The following is a 17,373-nucleotide window of genomic DNA, read 5'->3' as shown; positions in this document are numbered from 1 at the left end:
ATTTTTGAATTATCTAATTAGCACCTGGCTTGTAAGGCTAGAGGTTGAATAAGAACTCTAGAAAAAGGCTTTTATCTTTAGCAACAAGGGTCAGAGATGGGGTTTGTTTGAGGCCATGGGTCTGAGACAAAGCAAGTGTGTGGGGTGACAGGGCCGCAGGGGCTCACATGGAATCCTTCTTAGTCCATTAGGCTCCAGGACAATGTGCCCAAATGCGGATGTTCATTTCTGTTTCAGTGACCTTGGAGAATGAGGAAAGGGGGTGGTGGGGAGGATGACAAAAAAGCTTCAGGCAACAGCAGACGGAGGCTTCAAATGGCTGTTTTAATTTTAGCCAGATTGTTTTGTGTGTTCAGTCGAGGTTATTTTAGGATGAAAAAATATGCTTTTGGTGGAACAGCCATGCAGAAAGGATATTGGTTGCCTTCCCATAATCACAAAGACTTATGTAAACGCCAGCAACAACAACAGCCAATTTGACCACACTTTGGCTGACCAGGTGATGGTATCATGTGCAGGTGTTGCCAGAAGGATGCTCCTCCGTTTGTATTCTTGTAGACCCTCTGGGCATGTTTGCACTGCCTTCCTCCCAGGGGCATGCCTTTTGTCCCAATCTCATTCTCCCACCAGCGTCCTCAACCAAATAACTGCGGTACTGTTGGCATTTGCTAAAAGGGCCACAGGCTTTGTGAAAACATGGAACAAAGTGTGGATGTTATGATTTGTGATATATGCTGCATGAAAAGGTCACATCTAGCAGTGCAAACAGGAGCACTGAGAAAATCCCCGCAGGGCAGAATATAGATGGTCGCAGACAGAAAGAAAGGCTTTCAAAGGGTCCCAGGAGAGTAGTTACAACACTCTGCTCCGTGGATAAGACTCGGTCTTAATCTGGCTGAAGGAGAACTGTTCTGAGATGGTCTTGCTTCCCTTATGAATTTCTACAGAGAGCTTTTTCTCTCCCTAGAACCTAATGGGGTCATCCAATGAATCTGAATGTTGGAAGATTCCAGATGAACAAAAGAAAGCTCTATGATTCTATTACACGGCACATAGCTAAAACTGTGGGCTTCACTCCCATAAGATGAAGCAATGTCCACCAACTTGGAGGGCTTGAAAATAAATTGGGCCGAGGGAATTGCTGGACTAGATGGGTCCCCTTTGGCCAACTGAAGTGCAACTGACTCAGGATGGTCTCTCCATACATTTTTTACCCCTTCCTTTTTTCACCTGTCTTTCCAGAAAGAATTGAAGACATTTTTGTTCCAATAAGCTTTTCCAGTTTTATGCTTTATTTGTTCTTTTGGGGTCTTTGCTTTGGTTTTTATTAGCTTTTAAAATCCTTAGTTGTCTTTTTCTATTGTTTTAAACCCGCTTTTAATTGTTTTTATTGTATGAGTGTAAATTCCCTTGAGACTTGTAGGAAGGGAGATTCATATATTTAATACAACAGACTGCTGCCATTTACTGGGAGTCTGGTAGAAATGACAATAATCTGTTCATTATTTGTGATGCAGCCTCAACCACTCCCTTCCACTCCAGTTAAAGCAAATCCTGTGCAAGGCAAGGCGACTGATTGTGAAGGATGGTAAGAGGGCACCTGAACAGTTGTGTAGAAGAAGGAATTTGGGCAGGTGCAATGTGTCATGCAGGGCTGAGAAAAGTTTCTTCATAGAATGCTTAATTAACTGATGGAACTCACCACTACAAGAGGATGAAGGCTTTCAGGGAAAAAGTATTAAACATATTTGTTTAGGAGGGAAATTCGATGAAAACAGCTGCATCTTTAACAGTCTGAGGAAGAGTAATAGCTTAGTAGAAAAGTAGCTGCTTTGCATACAGAAGGTCCCAGGTTTAATCCCCAGCAGCATCTCCAAGTAGGGCCAGGGAGTATTCCTTGCCTGAAATGCTGGAAAGCTGCTGCCAGTCCACGTGGACAATACTGAGCTAGATAGACCAAGGGTCTGACTCAGTACAAGACAACTTCCTGTATTTTGAGGACTTAAGTTTCATTTCAAGATTGCCACTTGCTTGGACAGTGTAGGAACTATCACAGATCCATCCTGTGTGTGAATTGGGAATCTGTCACCCTGACATATATTGCCTCAATCCCTTTTTCTTCCATCTTGTGAGATGTGTTCCTAACTAGTCTACTTGTTGGCAGCAGATCTGCTTTCCTGCTTCACCACCTGCTAGGTGGGAGCTGCGTGCCAGTTCCTCTTTCCCTCCCCCTCCCCATTTCTGCTCTTATCCCAGGAGTTAAGTGGTGTTAAGTACTTTGGGAGGCCTGAGATGTTTGGCATTCTGCCTCTGCCTGTGCCTCACTGAGTGGTGATGATGACTGAACACTTCACAGGAAAGTAATCAAAATCCCTTCTCAGGTGACCACCTCCCCACTCCTTTCCAGGTAAACTGGTTTTAGGGAATTAAGGTGGATGGGAGTTCTCCACGGGAGCTAATAATTGTATATTTTAGAAAATTCATGGCAATATATATACACCACTTGATAGGGAGAAAAAACCCTCAAAGTGGTTTACAAAAAAACCAACACATTAAAATTCTCAGTAGACAACATTTTAAAATGGGTATTGATAAATATTCAAGAGATTATTGAAATCAACAGTAAGCAAAAATAGATTAACACTTATTTCAGCATTCTGCATATCTGGATAGGGGTGTCTTTGCAAATATGTTTTGGACAGGGGTGCCTATGCAAATGTATTTTAAATAGGTGCTGAAAAGAAAACAGAGAAGGTGCCTGCCTGATGTCAAGACACAGGGAGTCTCAAAGGCTGGGTGCTGCCACAATAAAATATTTTTTACTTACAAGTTCAGAAGAAGAGTTATGTGGCACCTGCAACTCTGTGCCAGGTCACAAAGGGACGTCCTTTGTGTCTCAAGCAGGAATTGCCCAGGTACACTTATGGTACAGAGGCTCTTTTCTATACCTTTTGTCTTCTCTTTGTAGAAGTTTCCTAGAAATACAGGTTGCTCAGTTAACACTGATTACGCTCTTGCACAAAAAGCCTGCGCTGCCATCTCCCCCAAACCCAGACTTTTTGTAGTAAGGAACTTTTTGCAGCATGGTCAAGGATTCTGGGAGTTGTAGTCCAACAGAAACGGGAGTGGGTCCAAGTCCCTCACCCGCTCTGAAGAATGGCTACTGAAGCAAACCACTGGCTGATGGAGCTGCATTTCGAACATGCACACAGAGAAGGAACCAACTTCAGCGTCGCCTGTTTCCATCACACCTGGCTCACGGACCTCTCAGGGCCAAACCAGAATGGTATGTTAGTCACATCATTAGCCCACTCATGATGGGGTTTCTAAATAAATAGTAGTCACACTATTAGGAGTTGGGAGAAAAGTGGATTAAGACTGCATATGAATAATAAATGTAAAATACATCCCCCAGGAACTGTAGTTTACCCCCTCGCAAAACTGCAATTCCCATCACCCTGAACAAACAGCAATTCTGAGGATTCTTTGAGGTAAGTGCTTGTTAGTTGAAGAAGTCTAATAAACAACAACAACCTTAATTACTTGTTATCTAATGCCGCAAGCTTCCTTTTTCTACATAATATTGGCATCTATCCAACTCTTACTGTCATGGGCAATAATTGTCTCACTATAAATCATATAATAGTAGCTACAGTGGTATCTTGGAGGAAATGAAGGAAGAAGGATTTCTCTCTCTCTCTCTCACTGAAGATTCCATTGCTTTGGCTTCTGTGTCTCTCCTAATCAGGCTCTTGGGCTGAAAATAGATTCCTTTTGCTGCGCACAGAGCCCAGCTCACCGCCACGCACTGTGCACACGTCCTATCAGATTACAGGGGAGACCGCACTCACGCGGCCCGCTTTGCTGGAGACCCAGCTGCGCCTTTGTTCAATGGTGAAGGGGAATTAGGGGGCCTGGGTGGCAGCAACCTGAGCCCATACAGTTAGAGGACAGAAGGTGTCACTAGGGGGTGTCACTAGAGCCCTTTCCAAGGACTGCCCACTAGGGCTTTGTGTAAGCAGCCCAGGTGATCTATGGTTAGGGAGTAGGAAGGATGCCTCTAGGACCAAGGGCAGGCTGGGCACACCTCCGGCTGACACTCTGGAAAGTGGCTGCCTATCAGGGTAGACAATACAGAGGCTAAACGGACCAAAAGTCACAATTCAGCATAAGGAAGCCTTCTATGTTTCCACATTTCTGTCTAAGTCACCACACAGAGAAGTTTTTCCAGACCCCCAAATGTTGTGAGGTCAGGATCACAGGAATCTGCCTGGTTATTGAATCAGACCAGTGGTCCATCTAGCTCAGTAATGTCCACACTGACTGGCAGGAATGGCTCTCCAGATTCAGGCAGGGAACATTGTACTGAAACTGCAATGAAAAGATGTACAGGCTGCTCAACTTAAAGAGGGATATGCGTCAGAAATAATAAATGCCAGGAAAACCAGAGAAGCTTATAAAGACCATACAAGGCAACACCCTTTTTATGAGAGGATGGAATCGGGTTTTCGGCTTGCAGTGTGTGGTGCGGGAGGGAATGGATAACTAGGGCTGTATACACACTATGCCTTTAAAGCACATTCGAAGCACATACTTTCCTTCCAAGAATTCTAGACACTGCAGTTTGTTAAGGGTTGCTGCTGGGAACTGTACCTCTTTGAGGGGTAAACTACAGTGCCCATAATTCTTCAAGGGAAAGAATGTGATTCAAATGTGTTTTAAAAGGATGGTATGTACACAGCCATGCATTTCCTTCATGTAAGGCTAGTGACCCCAGGCAGGCTAACCATGTGTCCCTTAGACATGTTTTTGCCCTGTTCACATCTAAATAGGGATGTAGGATCTACTCTAGGTGTCACCAACCAGTGGATGATCACATAGTAAATCCTGAAAAAGTGCTACAGGTGTCAGTCACAAAATGGTTGCCATAGGGGTGTGGTTTAACACTAAATGGCTGTCACATCTGAATGAAAGAAAAGGTAGAAGGACACCAAAAGATGGTACCTACATCAATTTCTATCTACTTTCTCTAGGCCATGCATGATTTTATAAACTTCTGTCATGTTGTAATGAAATGGGGATGGGGAGAGCCATGTGTCACCTTGAGCTCCTTGCAGGAAAGGTGAGATAACAGCAGCAGCAATAACAACAGTAAACAAATACAAATACAAAAAAAACCCCACCCCAAAATAAAACGTCCAGTGCTGGCACAGAGTTAGCTTTTGAGATGGCTTTCAGGTATGATGCATGCTGATTTAACCATAGCGGTGCAAGGCCATGAATAGTTCAGGCAAGTAGGCTTGAGTGCAGCAGCGTCCTCCCCCTCCTGTGGTTTTCTGGTATTCTGGAGCACACTGTCTACAACAATGGAGGTGGTACATAGCCAGCAGTGTTGGCGGCCACTGAACAGGAGTAGCAAATAGTCCTTTGTGCATTTTACAGGGAATGTATACAGAGACTTTTTGCGGGAACCATAGAGAGGCATGGGTGGGGACATTAGTGCCCATGGGCACCGTGTTGGCAATATCAGTCTGCTAAGGGAGTGTGCAGCAGAGAAGAGTGAAACCTGCCACTTCTTCATCTGATCTCCCTGTTCTGTGATGCTTGAAGCAATTTTCTGGAAAGAGAAGTACAGTAAACAGAATTGAATTGGGGTATATTTGTGAACATGCAGGGGGAGCAGGGGTGAAATTTGGGTTGTCTGTCACAGGCACATCCACCCCATCACTAGGCAGGCAGTGTGGGCAGGGAGGTGGATAAATGTTCCATAGGGTCCTTTGTGAACTCATCAAGAGCATTTATGCCAGCTGGACTGCAACAGCAGAGGAGTCGGGTGGGGGTGAAAACCAGGGGGATATAATTTTGTGGCTGTCTGCCGCTTCCTGCTTCAAGCCCAGGCAGGCCAAGGTTTGAAGTGCAAATGAGGCAGATGGGAACAGAAAGGGAACATTTGAAGCTACAGGATGCCACTCTCATCCCATTCCTATAATGTCACCGCTTTTCTCAAGGATGCCGTAAACATCTTGCACAACATCATGGGGGGGCCACCAGAGCACCCAACAGGCAAACAGCAGGGGCTCAGAGTGGAAATATCCCCCACCCCCTGCTGCCACCACACACATACTCAGCTTTACTGGGGATAAAATGTTAATTTTTTTAAGAATTTGAATAAATTCAGGCTGGCTGTGGTTTGCAACAAGGAAGAATCCTTGCACCTACTGCTGTGTTGGTGGCCTTCATTTATATACATAAGGCAGAGCATTTCAAACTGAAAAGCCCCAGAGGACTGTGGAGGAATACAAGGAGGAAAAATGAGTCGTTAACTAGGGAGATGCAATTGCACTTAATGAACAGCAAGAGGGTTTTATTTATTTATATAACATGTTTGCCCTCCTCAGTCTGCCTGACAATAAGAAACAACTAAATAGCATCAAACCAGTTTAAACCTTATGTTAATGAATACTATAGAGCAACACCGAAAAGAGCAACCCACCCTTTTTTGCCTGCAGTACTGTATTTTGGATTTGTGACCTGGCTTGCAATAGAGCAATAGAGCAATAGTCCTCACCCTTTTGAGACCAAGGAGCCACCCTTTAGCCCAAGCATGCATTCAGGGAACCAATTATTCATTTTCCAATATATGTTTTCATGGCAGAAGCATTGCTATTCTTAGGTTAGGCCCACCCACCATCTGAAGACCAATGGATTAGAGCAGTGGTTCCCAATCCTTTTTAAGCCATCATTCTCTTGGTTCCATAAACTCAGCCCCAGTGCCCCATACCCTATAAAAAGCATCATTCATATTAACACTTTACACAACCCACTAAGGAAGAAAATAACACAATTCAAAGCTGTAACAATTAATTTCACATTTATATAAAAGTCAGTTAAAACTATTTAGTTGAATCAATCCAACAAAACTCATGAACTTGATCCAATGATATCGGGTTTTCAAAGCCTGTTAGCCATTTACACCTCCAGCATCCCACTGCTGCCTCCTTGGCTCTTAGAGCCACCCTAAATAATCCCACAGCCTTCCAGAAGTTGGTACCACCCACCATGGGAAGCACTGGATTAGAGGGAGATGCATTATTTGAAGTAATCATGGAATTGTAGAGTTGGAAGGGACCCCCAGGGTCATCTAGTCCAACCCCCTGCAATGCAACATGGGGCTCAAACCCACAACCCTGAGATTAAGAGTCTCGTGTTCTACCAACTGAGCCACGCTAGCATCTAATAGGTTAGCCTTCCTCAATTTGCAGTCCATGAAATGTTTTAGACTACAATTCCCATCAGCCCCAGCCAGCAGAGCCATGCTTGAGTAGACATTAATCCCTGTTGCTTGAGATCAATTTGGAGAGCAGGGGGGAATCAGAATTGGTATTTGATAGGTTATCACCACCAATGCTACAGCATATGAATTTACAGATGATACAGGGGTTCCTTACTGCAAATGTGCCTGCTGTTACAGATAATGCAAGATAAATTTTGCCACCCTGTGCTGTGTTTTAACTTCCAGTGACTTAGAGAAGCAGGATGAAAGATGAAGAACAGTGACTTGAGAATCTGCATTTGGAAAATATTGAAAAGGCACCCCCAAAACAAAGTCGTTCCAGGGGGGCGAAGCAGGAGTCAAAAGACTCATTTTGATCCACCAGAGTCCAGTTTGTCAGGTGCATGAGGTGGGATCCTCAAATGGTAAGTTTATGGATGTAGAGGAAAAAATAGCCAAGCATTAAGAGCATAAAAAGAGCCCAGTGGCTGATTCAGGCCAAAGCAGACTGATCTAGCCCAGCATCCTCTCAGTGGCAGAATAACTGCCTCAAAGGGAAGCCTATGAGCAGGACATGGGTGCTGCAGAACTCTCCCCATGTGATTCCCAGCGACTTGACATTCCAGCGCCATTTTCCACTCCCTTCCTTCTCACCAAAGCCGGGGACACCTTTCCAGCATGACAGTAGTGTGTGGAGCCAGAGGCAAAAAGTGAGTGAAGCAATATGTGGGCTCTCTTACCTCCTTCCTTGGTCCACAGCTTCAGTGGTCACTGTTGCAATCAAAGTGTTATGTACTGAAGTTCTCACCCTGGGCCAGCAGGGGGATACTGTAGATAGTTTTCACTCAGGTCCACATATGCAAATAAGGGATTGAAAGTGACGTTCGGTGATTGGATAGTTTCAGAAAGTTGTTACAGTTACGTTGTACTGGAGCCCTATATAAGCAGGCTGACTGAACCCTTCAGTTCAGTTCCGTTCTGGCCTGTGAATAAACAAAAGCTGTTAGAAGAATCGCTGTGTCGTCTGATATGTTCACCCACAACTTAACACAAAGCTCCCTTCAAAAGAACAAGACATTATCTGCAGTTCTTTGAACAATAGAAAAGCACCATGTCAAATATCTACACGTACATGTCTCTGTGTATATGTGTATGTTTCACATGACGTTGACCTGCCGGATTGCCTTACGCCTAGTGCTTTTTTTCTAAAAAAAGTTTAGGGGTACGCTCATTTTGACTCAGTAAAATCACCATTTTATAGTTCAAATTGGGGGGTGGTAAATGGACAAACGTACAAAGATTCACAAAATGTTTAGAGGTATGCGTACCTCTGCATCCCCCCAGAAAAAAGCACTGCTTACCCCCATATATGACTGCTTTGGTCTGAGGAACTGGTGCTGTTACAGGCCCCACGTGATTAATACCGTCTGCATTTGTAATAAATCAATATTTCAGTTTAGCAGCTTCCATACTTTGGAGCTCCCTACTGACATCAGGCAGGGGACGCAGGTGGCGCTGTGGGTTAAAGCCTCAGCGCCTAGGGCTTGCCGATCGAAAGGTCGGCGGTTCGAATCCCTGCGGCGGGGTGCGCTCCCGCCATTCGGTCCCAGCGCCTGCCAACCTAGCAGTTCGAAAGCACCTCCGGGTGCAAGTAGATAAATAGGGACCGCTTACCAGCGGGAAGGTAAACGGCGTTTCCGTGTGCGGCTCTGGCTCGCCAGAGCAGCGATGTCACGCTGGCCACGTGACCCGGAAGTGTCTCCGGACAGCGCTGGCCCCTGGCCTCTTGAGTGAGATGGGCGCACAACCCCAGAGTCTGTCAAGACTGGCCCGTACGGGCAGGGGTACCTTTACCTTTACTGACATCAGGCACGGACCTTCACTGTACTCTTTTCTGTGCCTGCTAAAGACATTTCTGTTTACACAAAACCTATCCAGAGACGTTGTCATGTTTTCATGTGGTTTTTAGCTTACTGTCAATTTTAACTTTTTCTTTTTTTACAATAGTTATTTTAGTCCCAGTATTAGCTTATTATTTATTTTAATTATTTGTCGAAGGCTTGACATAGTTGTTTTTAAACTAATTTTTTTTATTCTTTTTGTTAACCGGTGAGGTGGTTGTTTTTTTTTTAAAAAAATGGTACTGTATATAGAATTCTGCTAAATTGAAATATATATTAATTTTTGTGTGAAACACTATACTCGTGGCCTGTCTTCTCCCCCTCCACCCTTATTTTTTAAAAGGTAAAATTCTGTTTATTTTATGTGACCCGTACACGAGTTCTGTATTTCATGAGGTGAGAAACAAGAAACGGTTTTGCCCACCTCAGCGCTCTGCACTTTAGGCGGGAAAAAGCCGAGCAAAGCGCTCGCACGCCACCAAGCGGCGAAAAAGTTAACAAACTCCTCCGTGGCGAAAGAGGGAGTGCATGAGCGCTGATTGGTCGGCTGACGGCTGAACTCCGAGGAGGGAACTTTGAAAGGTAATAACGGTTAGTACTCTAATAGTGCGGGGAGGGGGAGGCGTCACCAATGGGAATGTGATTTTTCCCTTCCCTATTAAGCCCGCCTCTTCTGAACTATTATTGGCTGATATGAACAGAAGCTCCCCTTGTATCGGGCGGTTGATACAGAGTTTAACTGCTGAGAGAAACCAACGAAGAAGCTCCAGGATTCGCCTAACGATATTGTCACTCTTCCTTTTCCTATCTCTGTGGTATTAAGGGCTTCCGCCATAGAGATTGCAAGGGCTAGAGCGAAGCCACCTAGGAAGCCCATACATAGCCAATGGGGGCTCTCAACTGGTGCCGGAAGTTCGGGCCTTTTGCCACTCTATGGCCTCACTGTCGCCGGAAGTCCACTGTCGCCAGAAGTTTTCGCTGTAGAGATGGTGAGGTTTAAGAACAGGTGAGGCTCTTTTCTTTCCTTTTTAAAAAACTCTTATCGCTTTTCTGAGGTGGCTAATGGTCGATTCACTTCTGTGGTTAGCTGCTCCCTGCCTTGCCTGCTTTATTAGTTATTTGAAGCCTGCTTTAAAAAAAAAAATCTTCGCCTAAAAAGGCCTCCCAAAGTGGTTTACAAATGTCCGTCCTAATAATAATAATAATAATAATAATAATAATAATAATAATAATAATAATTTATTTCCCGCCCTCCCCAGCCGAAGCCGGGCTCAGAGCGGTTAACAACAGTAAAATGATACAACATTCTAAAATTATTTCATTATTAAGTCAGTTCAGATCAGATTAATGGCAACCATTGGGCTAGAGTTCTGTGAAGAATTGCCAAAGGAGGGGGTCAGGCTGTGCCTTGGCCAAAGGCTTGGTGGAACAGCTCTGTCTTGCAGGCCCTGCGGAAAGATGTCAAGCCCCGCAGGGCCCTAGTCTCTTGCTACAGAGCGTTCCAGCAGATCGGAGCCACAGCCGAAAAAGCCCTGGCTCTGGTTGAGGCCAGCCTAACCTCTCTGTGGCCTGGGACCTCCAGGATGTTTTTGTTTGAAGACCGTAAGGTCCTCCGTGGGACATACCAGGAGAGGTGGTCCTGTAATAAACATTACAGGCACGGAGGGGAAAAGGGATGGGGAGGAGGAAAAGGGAACACAAGCCCAGTCACATTTTCGTGGTTCCAGAATTCCAGCAATGACCAGCTGGAATGAATTGATTTTAAGGAGAAGGATCCCCCAAGGTTGCTGGTGTTTTAGCAGAACTACAATGGTACCTCGGGTTACATACACTTCAGGTTACAGACTCCGCTTACCCAGAAATAGTACCTCGGGTTAAGAACTTTGCTTCAGGCTGAGAACAGAAATCGTGCTCCGGCGGCAGCAGCAGGAGGCTCCATTAGCTAAAATGGTGCTTCAGGTTAAGAACAGTTTCAGGTTAAGAACGGACCTCCGAAACGAATTAAGTACTTAACCTGAGGTACCACTGTAATTGAGATGCCCTTAATCCCCATCTCTTCCTCTCCTGTAAGCCTGACTGGAATGGCTGCTGCAGGTGATAGCTGGGAAAGCAGCCTGACAGAGTGAATGCTTCATGGGCCCTTTGTAGCTCAGCCACCTCATCACCTTTTGCCCTGCCACAATGCCCATTTCTCTCCGTCTCTGCAGATACTTCGTTTGCGAGATCATCTCCGAGGACCCGCATTGTTTGCAGCTTATCGAGGAGCGCACGGTGCACAACGCAGTGAAAAATGCTGTTGCACGAATTCACGGAGACTTTGGATTAGCCTGCTGCTCCATCGCTTTTTCAGGTCTGGCTTCTGGAGCTTTCTTTGCAACCCAATGGGCCAGCCTCCCCTCTTTAAGGAAATCTGTGCAGTTTGGGTTCCTCTACAATCTCCCTTTAGCTCTCTGTCTGTCCTGTGCTTTGGAAGATACACAAATTTTTATTCTAACATGGAGAACTATTGACCATTCTAGTAATTTCAGACCTGCTAGCACACCAGCCGCATATTATGGTCCCCCAAATACCTGGCAATTCTCCTGTTTCTGGAGTCCCAGGAAGGCTGCAGATTCAGGATATAGTTAGTGTTTTGGGACTCAGTTTATGCATACCTGGTATCAGAGGTGTGTTGGTGTCTTAAGTGCTAACTTGGCTCCATGATTTTGTATAGCAGTCTTAAGATATGAATTGCAAAAAATCAGGGGGCTCTTTGTAGAAAATCTGTATAGGGAGGGCCTGATAACTGTTGTAATTTGTCAGGTAGGCATGGATGAGGTAGAGGCAGACTATCCCTGAGCAGAAACTACTCTGAAGCTGAACAAGCTACTACACAAGTTGAAAATATCAGCTGCACTTCAACATCACACTTGCTCTTGAGATTTAAGTTTGGTGAACATTAAAAAAAAATTCCTCTGAGACAATCAAAAAGCAGTTTTTCCTATGACTTCATTCTTTGTAAGTGCCAAAAGTTAGGTGTTTGAGGTTTATTTTATTCTCACAAGCTGGGTTGTTGGGCTGCCTATAGATATTGGGTGGCTTTAAACAAGTCACTGAGTTTCATGTCTGAGACTGGGATTTAAGTATGATTAGTCCCTGCACAGATAGGCTGCTTCAATATCTTTGCCATCGTATTTTCCAACTTGCTGCTAAAAGCAGCTAAGGAAACCTGGGTTTCTTTTTGGGGTGGGGTTACAATTACATTTTGCTCCTGTCCTGTTGAAAGCCTGTGCTAAACTTTGAAGGGTCTCTTCTCTGTGTTGTTCCAGTAAAGTACCTCAACGCTTACACAGGAGTTGTTCTGTTGTGTTGCCGGAAGGACTTTTATCGGCTACTTGGTTCATCTCTTCCCTTCATCAATCACTTGGAGAACAAGAATCAGTGTTATCCCTGTTCTTTTAACACCCTATATGTTGGAGGTGAGTTCAGTTCTTTAGGATTCTTGTTTTTCAGCAGTTTAATTTGCTCAGGGGTCTCCACTTGTGTGCTGAAGTCTCTTAAATGGGGACGCCTAGATTTTTTATTTCTGTGGTAATTATTTGCTGAAAGTGAACAATATCAGGGCCATTCAGTCTTATCTAATATTCAATATACTGGGCACCAACAATATCACAAATGTAATGACGCCAGCAGATGTTTGTTCAAAGCAGCTTATAATAACTAAATAGCAAAAAATATTTTGGGGTCATTCCAAAGCAGGTGATTCAATTTTTTTACTTTGTGCCTCAAATTTTCTTAATATTTTCTACACTTGTTGAATGATCAAAAATGAGTTTAAATTTAAAATTTTATTTTTTTAACTCATCCCATTTATTGAGTTATGTGGGTTTCAAATTTCAAAAAATTGACAATTTTGGCCTTGCACAAAAACCATAAAAGCTCAGCCCAGAATTGAGATACTTCAAAACTAAAAATACCAATCTCTTCAGGACTTTATGGGCTTTAATATATGTCACATGATGGGCTTCCTTTAAATTTTTAAGTTAAATTTTAAAAAGTGATTTTAAAAATACAATTTAAATTTCCCCCCAAAATGTATTGATTATTTAATATTTCTAAGAGCTACTTGCAAAATTTCATATTGGGATCTCAATGGGATCACAGTACAAAAAAATATTTTGTACATACATGTCTGCCTTATTGGGTTCTGTTTAGAATAAATTGGTCTTCTTGGAGTAAAATATAACAGAATAAACAAGACTTCAAACTATAATATCAGTTATTTCAGGCATTTCCATAGAAAGTTATTCACTTAACAGGTATCTGAAAAGCTAGCCAAGCTTTTCTTTTTAAAATGTGTTCCAAAACAGAGTGATAGAATTAACGCTTTGAAAGAATTCTTGTTTGTGATGGCCACCAACCTAAATGGCTTTTTAAAAAGGGGATTGGACAAAGTCATGGAGGAGAGGGCTATGCTCCGTCTCCAAAGTCGTAGGCAACGGTGCTTCTGAATACTGTTTGCTGGTTTCCTACAGGCATCTGTGTGGCTGCTTTCCTACAGGCATCTGATTCATCAGGGCTCTTCTTATGTTCTTACCCATTAGTTCACTCCTCTTCTGGGCCGAAGTTTCCTGCTAGAGTAGAGGTTTTCAACCCTTTGGAGTCCACTGTTCCCTTGACCAATTGCATTATTTCTGCGGCACCCCTGTGGGGCTCAGGAGCCCAGCTATGTCACCCCTTGCCTCTCACCCCTTTTCACCCTTGTGGTGTTCCGTCCTCCAGGTAGCCACTGTTGCCGCCCCTGGACTCTGAACTCCAAACGCTGCTGCCCACTGCCCCACAAGGGCCTGGGAAGAGAATGCCCCCAGCCTTAGTGGCCCAACGGAGACTGGCCAAAGGTGAATGTGAGGCCAGCACCTTACCTTGAGAGACAGCAGCGGTAGCTGTTGGGCCTGTATGGGCACTTCAGCACCGGGCACTCAGCTCCCAGGCAGGCCTTGCACACAGCAAGCACAAAAAAGGCCAGTGCAACACCTGCCTGCCTGGCCTCCCACTTGTCTGTCCATTCCCAACAGCAAGGGCTAGTGGACTAGCTGGCTGGGCTCCCTGGAGTGCTTGCTTGCTTGCTTATTCTGAGGCCACCTCAGCTCTTGCCAACCAGCACCCCCTGGCCACCGCAGAGGCACCATTTGTGAGCTTGTAGCCAGGGCTGCTGCAACTAACAGCCATGTAAGCCTTTGGGAGGCAGAGACATGAGAGGGCATCAGAAGAGGGAGGGAAGGAAAGAGGCACCCGACTATCCTTCAAGGCATCCCAGGGTGCCATGGCACACTAGTTGAAATCCACTGTGCTAGAGGATTTCAAGAGGATTGCTGTAGGACAGGCATGTCCAAAGTCCGTTTCAGGGGCCTAATCCAGCCCGCTGGTCGGTTTAATCTGGCCCCTGTGGCAGTTTATTTCCTGGGGTAAAATCCTTAAAAAAAACCTCAACAACTTCAATCCTAAAAAAAACCTCAACAACTTTGCTTGGCCCTTTACTTCATCAAATCTGGCCCTCTTTGAAAAAATATTTATTTATTTATTTATTTAATTTCCCGCCCATCTGGCTGAGTTTCCTCAGCCACTCTGGGCAGCTTCCAATCCAGTGTTAAAAACAATACAGCATTAAATATTAAAAACTTCCCTAAACAGGGCTGCCTTCAGATGTCTTTTAAAGATAAGATAGCTGCTTATTTCCTTCACATCTGAAGGGAGGGCGTTCCACAGAGCGGGCACCACTACTGAGAAGGCCCCCTGTCTGGTTCCCTGTAACCTCACTTCTCGCAATGAGGGAACCGCCAGAAGGCCCTCGGCGCTGGATCTCAGTATCTGGGCTGAACAATGGGGGTGGAGACACTCCTTCAGGTATAGTTTGGACACACTGCTGTAGCATGTAAGCACAGTTGCCTTTGCTTCTGGCGTTGCTGATGCATATGCTCTCTTTTTCCTCCATCAGCTACAATACGGAGGTGTCAGAAATTCCTAATCCAGTACAACAAGGACCAGCTGCTCCTGCTGCTACGCAATTGCTCCAATGAAGGTAACAAACCGCTTGGCTTGGAGCGTTAAAATGGGGGCAGGCTAGACTAGAGCCTAGAGCTCTAGCCACTAGAGCCTCTGTGAGAAGAATCATTAAAACAATTGTTGAGCTTGAGGCAGAGTGGAATGTGGAGGCTGCTTCTCTCCTAGTGGGTTCAGGTGGGGCACTGCCTCTCCCTCTGAACAGGTTGTGGGGTCTACTGAGTTTCCATTGATCTGGTTGTGGTGGGTAGCATGCTGCTGCCACGTGAGTATTTACCTAGTGAAGGGCTGCCTGTTATAGTTTTGTGGGAGCATGAAATAACAACAGCAGGGTTGTGGGCCAAGCCACAGCTATAAAGGGACATCTAGAAGCCTTACAGTGCACTCCAGATTATTTCTCAGGCAGGTGGGGCATTCAGCACCAATTGCAGGCTGCATTTGGGAGCTCAAGTGCAAGTCTTGCTTTTGGCAGGGACTTTTGTAGCCTGCTGCTTCGAATTCAAGAAAAGCCTGCAAATGAAGACTCGGCAGCATACACAGTGTGCCCTTAATTCTCCTTTTGAATCATATGATACCTGGTGGCTGATTAGCACAGGGAGACTAGCCATTTTTCTCAAAAGTGACCCATGTAGGGTGAGGCCATAACCAGTTCTGCACCCATACCTACTGGATAGGGTAGCAGTGCAGATTGCTTCCAGGCAATCTCTGTTTTTAAAAAAGTTTCTAGCCTTTACAGCTGGTAGGCTGCCCAGAATCCTTTGCCAACAGTAGAAGAGGGCCAACACAAAGGTAGAAAAGCACCACCCTAGACTGCCTTGTATATCACAATGTCTTTTGAGTTTAACTTTTCTTTTTTTTACACAGCAGACAGACAAGCCATCCAGAAGTCGATGCAGAGCTGTGCACTTGTGGGAGAGCAGCAGTTTCAGAGTCACGATGAAGACAGCGATGTTAGCACAGAGATGGCCTGAACAAAGCAGCAGTCTGGGGACTCTTGTAGGACAAGGCCATTTATATGAGGGATTCTTGCTGGCAAGGATCAATATTTCTCTCCCCCAGTTCCTTTTACAGCAGTTAATGTATATGGTAATAAAATAGATAAAAGCAAATAGTTATGTCAATGTACTGTCACCTAGTTTGCAGCCTGTTCATAGTGAAGGCTTGTGGATAGCCGTGTCAAAATAAGATGCTACTGCTAGTATCCACATAACTGTACATCTGCCTCTGTCCCCCGGCTGAGCTTAATACTTTCTTGGGAGAGCAGCCCACCTGTTGCTTGCACGCAGAGCGCGTTTTAAGTTTGATAACCCCCTCTATCACAAGCTAGCTGAAACAGAGCAGTCAGACATTCCATTTTCATCCTGTTCTTCCTGTAAAGCAGTCTTTCCCAACCTGGTGCCCCAGAGAGGTTTTGGACTCCCATCAGCCAGCAGTTGTAGTCCAACATTTCTCAGGCTGGGGAAGGCTGCTCTAAATCCTTGAAGGCCACATTTGTGGGGGGCTACACATGCCCCCCCCCCCGGTGAATCTTGGCACATATCCCTTGGCACTGGCAAGAGCTAATTGACTGCATGGTTCGATGGGTAGAGACCATATTGGCACTGAGAATGATGAGGCACAATTTGCCAAACAACGGAGAATAACGCAACTGCAATGGGGAGGAAGAGGCATCATGTGAAGTGTGTTCCCTGCCACCTTCTAAAAATATGTTTGGTGGTAACAGCTTGGCCTTCTCCAGTGAAACAATTGCTGTGTCAATAGAACCTGCAGCCAAGCGGGAAGGAAAATATCCTCTGCTTTGTTGTTTTTAGTCTGGGCCAGGCTTTGTGCTAATGTGGTGCCCCTTCCATGATTTGGAGGAGAGTGCTATTGATTGCTACTGGCCATGATAGATGCTATATGCTCTGACTTCACAGCTAGAGGCAACAATGCTGCTGAATACTAGGTGCTAGAAGCCACAGGAGGAGAGATTGCTCTTGTGCTTGGGTCTTGCTTGCTGGTTTCTCATAGGCATCTGGTTGGCCACAGTGAGGACAGGATACTGGACTAGATTGGCCGCTGGCCTGATACAGGATCTTATGTTCTTATGACTACCTATGACTCACTAGATGAGAGCTGTAGTCCAAAGCATTTGCATGGTTCCAGGTTGGCAAAGCCTGC

The 17,373-nt window shown here is 45.0% G+C and overlaps 2 protein-coding genes across 3 annotated transcripts in view; one reads left to right on the top strand and one right to left on the bottom strand.

Moving 5' to 3' along the window:
- Positions 1 to 8,492, bottom strand: part of CABP1 (calcium binding protein 1) — a 73,893-nt gene extending 65,401 nt beyond the window's left edge. The window contains exon 1 of the mRNA XM_079956974.1: positions 8,014 to 8,492. The gene's annotated coding sequence lies outside the window, so the exon portion shown is untranslated. The remainder of the gene's footprint in view (positions 1 to 8,013) is intronic.
- Positions 8,493 to 9,773: 1,281 nt separating this feature from the next.
- Positions 9,774 to 16,322, top strand: POP5 (POP5 homolog, ribonuclease P/MRP subunit). 2 transcript variants are annotated; one of them, XM_079957298.1, is made up of 5 exons: positions 9,774 to 10,180; positions 11,382 to 11,524; positions 12,483 to 12,632; positions 15,149 to 15,232; positions 16,081 to 16,322. In XM_079957298.1, the coding sequence occupies exons 1-5, from the start codon at positions 10,161 to 10,163 to the stop codon at positions 16,182 to 16,184; spliced, it is 501 nt and encodes a 166-aa protein (XP_079813424.1). In that variant the 5' UTR covers positions 9,774 to 10,160; the 3' UTR covers positions 16,185 to 16,322. The 2 variants fall into 2 exon arrangements, with proteins under 2 accessions (XP_079813424.1, XP_079813423.1); XM_079957297.1 differs by having other exon boundaries at positions 9,777 to 10,180; positions 16,078 to 16,322.
- The last annotated feature ends 1,051 nt before the right edge of the window (positions 16,323 to 17,373 follow it).

Source organism: Podarcis cretensis (assembly GCF_951804945.1).
Source record: "Podarcis cretensis genome assembly, chromosome: 16".
NCBI lineage: Eukaryota > Metazoa > Chordata > Lepidosauria > Squamata > Lacertidae > Podarcis > Podarcis cretensis.
The sequence above is the reverse complement of the archived record's forward strand: the minus strand, read 5'-3'. Positions and strand labels throughout refer to the sequence as shown.